Raw genomic sequence first — 9,612 nt, 5'->3', positions numbered from 1 at the left:
TTATTTCTGAAGTTGACACATGCTCCCAAATTGTAAATAATGATACAACTCAGCAGGTCATGGCAGTTATAATATATGTAAATCTTATTCAAAGGCATGAGTCATACTGTCCAAAAATAACATAGGGATCTGCCTTATTATACCAAATGCTATGTGTTAGGTCAGTTTTTCAAAAGAACACATCTGAGACCAGGAAGATAATAGAGGGCTGGTATAAGGACTGGGTATCAGCCAGAAACCCAGTGCTGATGCTTTTTTAAAAGGTATAGTTTGTCAAATCTGATTATTTCTTTCACTATTTGATCAAGTAAATAACTTTCTGTGCAGTATGTGTTCCCTCACTTGCCTCTGTAAACAGGATGTCAGCTCACTGTAATGCCATTATTTGAAACCATATTCATTTTTTATTCTAAAAATGAATATTGATTCTGTCATTTAGCAAAGCACCAGTAGGTAGCCCTGGCCAATACCAAGCCCTGATGAAGAATTGACTGGCTTCATTACAAAACCTTACAAAAAATACATAATGCTGGTTGTGCCAAATCTTGCACAAGTTTTTTTATTTTGTTAGATAATGATCCGTACTGCTAATTACTTTGTGCTACTCAGTGTTCTTTTGTCATTATAAGTGCCCAATGATTCACATGGCTGCTATCTAATATTAAAAGGAAGCTTTACATGTCAGTACTGTACTAATCTAACATTGCAGATACACATTGACTCCTGTATATAATGTGACATTTTGCGACATTGTGATTCTATAAAAACAGTGGTCTAGTATTAAGCCAAAAGTACTTCTAATGTGTTATTAATGCATCAAACATTTACCTCTCAAAACACTCCTGTTTAACAAGTTTCGGCATGATTGATTCCCTTATTGAAACACTGAGTAGAGAGAGAGTTGATAATTAAACGTTATTAAAAGACTTTCAAAGTCACCCATATCCCTTTTTTGTTGCAGTACAAAATGCTCACCTGTAATCTCCTTACAGTTTAAAAAGCATGCAGTATCAGGGTCATGGATTTGGATGATCATCTAAACATGTATTTTCTTCTGGACCTCCATCAGCTTACATCAAGGGAAATGAGAAGTTGATTGGATAAAGGATTTGGCAATGTGAGAGTATAATCTTAACAGGGCAAATTATGACCTGTCACATAATTCATTAAGCAGCACATGGTTCAACTTTTAAATAAAAAAATCATCAAATAAAAGAATAACAACAAATCTTTAAAAACACAAAAACGAACCTCATCTTTGCACTTAGTTTTAACACCCTGTTATATCTGCAGTTTATGAGGCAAATATTTCACAAATGGTGTCTGTGTGTGTGTATTCCTAAGTGTGTGTGAGACTAAATCTGTGTCTAAGTGCATGGATAAGAAGTGGTGCGTCTCTCTGCACTTTGTGTGTCAGTGGGCGTAAGCACATCTAAACTGTTGGAATGACACAACGTGGGTGTTTTGATAGACAGGTGAGTGCCTCTTTTGACAAACTCACAGCCTGGTGTGTGTGTGTGTGTGTGTGTGTGTGTGTGTGTGTGTGTGTGTGTGTGTGTGTGTGTGTGTGTGTGTGTGTGTGTTTTAGCAAGCAAATCCGAGAACAAAATGGCAGCAAAGGGTAATTCTGGATTGTGATACAAGCATGATTGTAAGCGCATGTGGAAGATGATTCAGGGGGAATTGGGACAGTGAAACACAAGCAAACTGGTACCAAAGGAGCAGCAGTTTTTCTCTAAAGACACACATTTTGTCACTAAAGTCAATATGGATCATGTAAATGTTTTTGTGCCCTCAACTGTCTCTCTGCGTCAGAGCTTGCAGTTCGGCAGTCTGTAGGGAATGTTGGAGGAAGACATTTTTACGGCTGTAGCTGTGCAGAGACAGAGGGCCTCTCGGAGGTTGCCCTAAACGACCCGTAAACATGGAGGAGGAGGAAGAGGAGGAGGAAGAAGAGGATGCTGGGGAAGGAGTAGAAGGTGGAGGGGAGGCCTGGATGGAGGATGAGATGCTCGGAGAGGGGCTCCCTCTGCTTACAAGACTGTGGAGGCTTGAGGACGCGCTGGACCCGGCTGCACGAGGGATATGGCTAGTGGGGTGGTGCTCTCCTCCCCCTTTCCTAGCCCCACATGACAGACTCACTCCACCTCCAAGAGTTAAGGACTCTGAAGAGGAGGACACCCCCTCTGGCTGCTTGGAGGACAGAGATGGAATTGCGGTGTGATTAGCAGCCGCTAAGCTGGAGCCTGGGCATTGATTTGGACTTAGGCCCGGATGTGAAGCTTGGAGTTGAGCTGGAGTAGTGAGTGAAGCTTGGGCTGACGCTGCAGAAGTGTTGCAGGAGAAGTAGGAGGAGCCTGGAGCCAGATTGGTAGCAGGGTTACGGGCTGTGGATTGTGCCAAGATCCCCTGGCAATGGCGCTCCTCCCAGGCAGTGTGTCTCTCCGAAGCAGGAGGGCGGCTGTGCAGAGATGGATAGTAGAGGGGGGGGTGCTGATTACAGAGGTCCCCTCCGAGTGCTGCCCCCACACCCCGCACTACCCTTCGGTCCCTTGAAGCCAGGCTGCTGCCGAGTCCTGACCACCGCCCTGGATGACTGATCTGAGGGAGGAAGACAGAGACAACCAGGAAAAACATGTTAATAAAACGTAACCATTTACTCTGCTTTCTGTCTGTCAGTGAAAGTGAGCTGTGGACTATTAGATGGACTATCCACTGAAAAGAAGAGTGTGCAGAGACACAGAAAGGTAGAGACAGACAGACAGGAAGGCAGCATGAGACAGAACAGTTGAGTGTTCAGTATAGATTGATAATTGGGTGACATTTGGAGAACGATATCTCTGGGCTCCTGCAGCTTGTTCTAATTCAACCGGAACCCTGCTCACGAAAGAACACATACACACACACACACACACACACACACACACACACACACACACACACACACACACACACACACACACACACACACACACACACACACACACACACACACACACACACACACACACACACACACACACACACACACACACACACACACACACACACACACACACTACACACACACACACACACACACACACACACACACACACACACACACACACACACACACACACACACACACACACACACACACACACACACACACACACACACACACACACACACACACACACACACACACACACACACACACACACACACACACACACACACACACACACACACACACACACACACACACACACCGGGCAGTGTAACAAATGCAAATGACTGAAGATGTGCAGGTATGCAAACATCCCTGCTTCAGAAGCTATAGATCTTTCTGTCCCTCGCTCACTAAGACACAAACATACACACACATTGGGGAAGATGGCACATAAAGCTAGATGGCAGAAACAGGAGCCACCTGTTCTCTTTCACAGTCCACTGCATCTCCTTATGCAACAGATCTCATCATGGTTCTCCGTCTATTTTCCTCTCTCTCTAACCACACACACACACACACACACAAAATCACCAAGCAACCCGTGGGACCAATGTACTGTTCACTAAAGTAGCACAATCTGATCCGACACTGAACGTCATGGTAGAGTAAGCTGCGTTGACATTTGCCGACACAGTGACTGTGTGTGTTTTCTTGTGTGCGTATGGGTGAGCTTGTGTGTAACTGTGTATGTGCACATACTGTATGCAAGATGGGTGTCAATATGCATGTCTGTGTATAGTGCATACATGCATGCATTTATTAAGATGTCCATGTGCTTGTTTGTGCATGAATGGGATCATGTTTTTATGTGTTTGTGCACTCAAATTCAAATTAAAACTAATGTTATCACTTTGTTAAAATTGTCCCCAAAATGATTTTGTGTATGAAGTAGCAAACAGCAAAATTATTAAGTACAGTATAACCGTGGCATGCTCATTCAATACAGAGGTTCTTATTCATATTACAATAAAGCTGAAATTAAATTAAAGAGGGGGAGTCTAAATCATCCCAACTTATCCTTTGGTGAGGTATGAAAAACGATCTATCAATCAAAGGCCACACACGCCTTTGCGAGTTGACATTGGTCATTTTGTCAACATATACCCCTGTCATATTTCCCCAGTGTGGACCTGCATCAACACTCCAGAGAAGCAGTAATTGTATTGTACTTTCTGCTTGAATTGTGCCGTATCGGCTGTGTTACATGACTCCTATTTCTGTCTGGATGACACCTCTAGTGGGTGCTACAGGTGTCAATCTACATCACAGGATGCAACATATACTAACACCTTGGAGGCTCCTTGTGTTTTTCTGGTGCACAGATCAGTACTTTCTGTACTGCCAGAAATTGGAGTACATGTTGGGTCATAAGAAAAAATAATCAAATCCCTTTTGTGCATTGGACACACCATTAATGCGTAATTGGATGGACAAATTATATTTAATAAAGTATTAATTTTCCTGCAGTCAAAACAGAGTAGCACTAATTACACTATGCGGTTGGAAAATGGTGTTGGTGCGATGGCTTGAGAAAGTTTCCACCGTTCTGAACACCACCAGATTTGAACATCTTACTGTGAGGTGCTATTACTGGCTTTTTATGCATTTCAAAGTAGGAAAGGATTCTATTAGCATTTATCTGCCACTATGTTGGGCTCCAATTTAGTTTGAGGAGGTGTAGTATACAGAGTGAGGTAATTATGATAGATGAACAAGGACCGAAGACTAAAAGGATAACAGGGCCAACTCACTTTGAACTTCTGCATCCGAAAATGGTATGCATGATTAGGGTTTGGTTTAAAGAAGGCTTTTTACCTTTATAATTATGTGAAGCCACTTACAAAAGCAAAGCTGACCTTTTTCTATTTGGTTAAAAAAACGTGGGAATACTGCATGTCTCTAAATGTTGTATTTCCTCCCCCACAGAACACAGAGACAGTTCCTGTCATGCCCATATCATCACGTTATGGTTTTTTAAAACACCTGAATTATAGCCAAACAATCTGCACTTTAAAAGCTCAGTCTCTGTGTCCTTTCATGTCTAAAAAATAAATAAAGACCCATCACAGTGCTCTGCCAAAACATCAAACAGTGTGCTTTCTAATGGGCTCTAATGTGTGGATAAACAATACAAGACTTCTCACAGATTGTTGATCTAATTAAAAGGAGTGAGAATTTCCATTCCAGCAACATTTCCTACATAGTGGTGCTGTGAAAAAAAAACAAGTGTAATGCTATGGTGTTGTGTATCCACCATGGTGGTGCGGGTTTATGTAGAGCGGCTTAATTAGGGCTGAATCTCTAATCATACAAAAATATTCTGTAGTGTTTTCCATCCTCAGACATTTGAGAAAAACAACAGAAGGTAATAGTTAGATACAAATTGGCAGACTACTTTGAAAAGAATAATTACCAGGTCGAGTTCAAAGAGTTGGTTATAGAAACATATGGTCCATATCAAAGGGGCATTGTTGATCCAAGTTTGGATGAAAAAAATAACTTAAAGATTAATCAAATGCAATGAATCAAACAGAACATAAATCTGGAGTAAAGCTGGGGCGAAGTTTGTGCACAAGAAGTGCAGATAACAGATGAAGAGAAAAAGGTCAAACAGAATGAAAGGAAGGAGTTAACAAACAGTTAAAAACCGAGATAAATAATAATGCTAACTAGAATAGAACAGACAGCAAAGCCCAGAGAGAAAGAGAGCAATTCTGATTTACAAATTCAGGTGTCCTTTCTCAAGTACACGCTCTGCGGCACTCAGACGGCCTCTTCTGCAGTAACAGAACAGCCCACACACACACACACACACACACACACACACACACACACACACACACACAGGTAAATCATAGTGATTTAAGGGGACCCTCTTCTGCAACCTTAGTTTTTATTGGGCAGTGAGGAACACAGCAATGTGGTAATGGCCAAGTTTGCATAAAAGACCTCCTTAAACCCCTGAAACATCCCTGTACAACGCTTGTTATTGCCTGTCTTAGTCATTTTTATAACGTGATGTGATAGAGTGGAGAATTTATTTCCCCACAAAAAAAACAAAATAAACTAATTAAAGAGAAGACTGATGTAAGGTGTAACACAGGCCATAAGTAACCACTAAGTATCCCTACAATTGCAAAGCATGGCTCAGTATCCCTGCATCCACACAACTTATCCTAATGAAGGCAATGGGGCTGGAATGCAAAAGGACCCCAAAAGTTCCCAACTCTTCATAGTGACATTAAAGAGGTAAAAGTTTGTAAATGTGAATTCTTTATATTGGTTGACGCCCACCTACTCTGTGAACAAAGTAATCCTGTGGTTCTTTGAAAGTGTGAAACGCCGGGGTGTTCGCTGTGGATACAATAACAGTGCAGAACACCCACACAGATGGTACTTACAAATCCTATTTAAACTTTAACCAAATACATTTTCCACTGTGATGTGTGAGCCCATCAACATCATTATGTCTACCTTTATCTTAACAGACAGTCTTATTCATACTTGTTTGCATAGTTGTCCAGTGTGATAGAAAGTTAACATTATCAAGGTGTAAGAAACCGAGGGTCCAGACTCAAAAGAGAAAGACATAAAACAAAAAAGTTCTTATTTGCAACAAGACCTGTTTGTGTTGAAGTGGTAGAAAATCTGAGAAACACGATAACACTCAATAATCCCACTTATGCTTCAACTATCCTCTTGTTAGCTCAGAAAGTATATTGAATATTCACAGATACGTTTCTGCAGCAGAGTCTCCCACATCAACTGAAGGCACTTTGCAGTATAAACCTGCAACAAACAATCAAACAAGGGGTGAAACTGCAGAGTCTGGTGTCTCAAGGCCATAGCATGCCTTTACTTTGAACTTGAAGGTTTTCATCAGTACACAACCCCCATAGGAAGCAAGGCTCTTGCACTGCCTGTAGCAACATCCTTGCTTCCTCTTCCCTGTCTCCATCTTGACTTTGTTGAAGTATTCCATCCTTATCTCCCTTATCTATTCTCAGCCACTCGTCACTATTTCCCTCTACGGTTCCTCAAATTTCCTAGGCGCTGTCGCACTCTCCATCTCTCCTGTGCCTGACATTTTTCTGTGTGAAATGTAACTTGTGCTATAAGAATATGGAAGCACAATACGGTCACACTAAATCTGCTTCAGATCAGGAGAGCAGTTTTACAAAAGGTAGAAGATGAGAGGACAGGACAAAATGGGTAAATCACATTTGGGGTCATCACTAATACTGTGAATGACTGGATTGGGCAGGAAGTGCAGAATAGGACAAAACAGGGCCAACGCAAGAGCATTTCACATTGTTATGCTTATTGAAATTAGCCAAACAAAAGGGGACAGGGTTATTGTTGCACATTGTCTCTTTGTTAGGCTTTCCAATTGTGTACATGTATTAGGTTTAGCCTGTTTGCTGATGTTTGCCTAGTTAGTTTGTTTTTCCTTTTAGTAGATGCTACGATAAATGCTTTTAACTACGTAGCTATTTGAACTTCAGATGTTACCTACATTATGTGAACAGTATGCAGGTTCTCCTCTGTCAACCTGTTCAGGACCCATGTCAAAATAAACTGAAAGTGTGAGTCCAGGCAAGCACATACTGTAGCTACTAGTTCTACTCCCCATCCCCAACCTTTATCCATCATCTTTGTTTCCCTTGTCTCTCTATTAGATCCTCTGTCTGTTTTGACCTCCCTTTCTTCTCTCATATCTCCCTTTATCTACCACCTTTCTTTTGTCCCTTCTTCAGTTTTTATCCGTTATGTAACTTGGTGCTTAAGAATGCCAGCGGCAGGAAGGACTGAACAGAGCCTGACAGCTGGGAGGATTGATGGTACACTACTGCGGTCTGGAGACCATACACAGAGAGAGAGAATGAGGGGGATGGAGTTTTATTCTTTCTTTTTTGGGTGGTGACAGTGGGGGAGGAGTTGCAGCTGAGATGATGAAGAAAGATGGAGGCCGAAAGTTGAGCCTACGTCGCTCCAGCTTTCAATCCAGCCCACACTGCAGCAAACTGCCAAGCAGCTGGTTGGATGTCACATCCCAGACCTTCCTGTTGGAGGCACACACTGAGAGGCAGGACGCTAATGTGATGCACTGCACAGCTAATAGTGTCACACTGCTCCCAAGCTTCAATCCTGTCAATGGACTACTGCTAAATTATACACATTAAGCTGATATGTATATCAAATAGCACCAGCCAAACACAGTAACCTACTGCACCCATAAGAAACAAGGAGAGTTCTAATGTCTGTGAAAAAAAAATGAAAAGAAACAAGAAGAGTTCTGTGTCTCTGTAACTCAATAAATATTTAGACTTGAAATGCCTCAGACAGGGCATCTCCGCTGCATATAAATGTGGCTGAAGGCCTGAATATATTATAATGTCTGAGACTGAGTCATCTCTTCCCATTTTCACTACAAAGAAACTCGTAAAGGAAAAACAAACTTATTTACAGCAATAGCCTGGGGAAAAAGTTGCAAATTGTATAACCATATATACAGAACATAAATCATCACATGCACTTCCACATGTTAACCCTTCTCTTGCGTTAGGTCATACCCCCCTTCCCATACTATTTTTGGTCAAAATTGACCGGTGTGTTTTGCACAGTGATATCTCTGGAACCCCTTATCCAATTTTGATGGTTGACATCTCATTTGAACAGTCAAAGCAAGTAAAATCAAGGGGTGACAAACAGAATGGAACCAGGGGTGAATTCCATGTTAGAATGTTGCAGTAAGTTCAAAGATAGTGCTTACTGTACATTACTGTATATTATAAAAATGCTTGCCATGTAGGCTGTGTTTACTGGAGATGGAAATGCTTTAGTTGGTGTTGTAGCTGAGACTATTCCCTATCTCCTCTTCATCTGGTTCAAAACATTTGTCCAGAGCCTCTCGTACGGAAAATCGCCTAATCGGTCGCCTGCTCATTTCAATGGCCAAATGTGAGCAAGGCACAAATATAACTGCATGAGAGACAGTAATGGAAGGGCATTTACTGCAAGAAGGTGAGAGGTTTTTCTATCTCGAGGGGCACAGAGCTCGCACCTGTGAGAAGGTATGATACATTGTATCATACAGCGCGAGAAAGTGAGAGGTTCCCATAACTTAGAGTCTGGAAGGTGTGGGGGGACATAAGCACAAGTGTGTGTGCGTGTGCGTGTGCGTGTGTGTGTGTGTGTGTGTGTGTGTGTGTAGATGTTTTCCATCTGCAGGATCAACATAATACACTCATACCCATTGATTTCCTATGGCGGTCAATTCTGACCGAAAACATCATGGATGTTTCACTGTTGAATAAATCAAAAAAAATCAAAGCAAGTGTTGATCATCAATTGTATATGTTCAGAGGCCTAGTGTGGAGGATAAAATAAGGTCTTGAGGCAATTGGATGAAAAACACAATATTTATGATCAAAAACAAAGTCACTCGGTCACTTTTGACCCGAAACGCAAGAGAAGACAAACTCATACAAATGGCATGAAAACTCTACTTGAACTAGTAAAGGTAAGTGCTTTAAGGGAATATTAACTATTGCTGCTAACTTACTGCCTCTTTGAGATCCAAATCTCCCAACAGCTTTGTTCTCAATAGAAAACTA

The 9,612-nt window shown here is 41.7% G+C and overlaps 1 protein-coding gene across 2 annotated transcripts in view; it reads right to left on the bottom strand.

Moving 5' to 3' along the window:
- Positions 1-529: 529 nt before the first annotated feature.
- LOC104943861 (putative protein TPRXL) overlaps positions 530-9,612 on the bottom strand; it is a 32,327-nt gene continuing 23,244 nt past the window's right edge. For both annotated transcript variants that reach the window (XM_010769325.1, XM_010769326.1), the window contains exon 2: positions 530-2,601. In XM_010769325.1, the coding sequence (XP_010767627.1) occupies positions 1,795-2,601 (807 nt within the window). In that variant the 3' untranslated portion in view covers positions 530-1,794. The remainder of the gene's footprint in view (positions 2,602-9,612) is intronic.

Source organism: Notothenia coriiceps, unplaced genomic scaffold (assembly GCF_000735185.1).
Source record: "Notothenia coriiceps isolate Sejong01 unplaced genomic scaffold, NC01 NC01_scaffold00006964, whole genome shotgun sequence".
NCBI lineage: Eukaryota > Metazoa > Chordata > Actinopteri > Perciformes > Nototheniidae > Notothenia > Notothenia coriiceps.
This window is presented reverse-complemented; position numbering and strand designations above follow the sequence as displayed.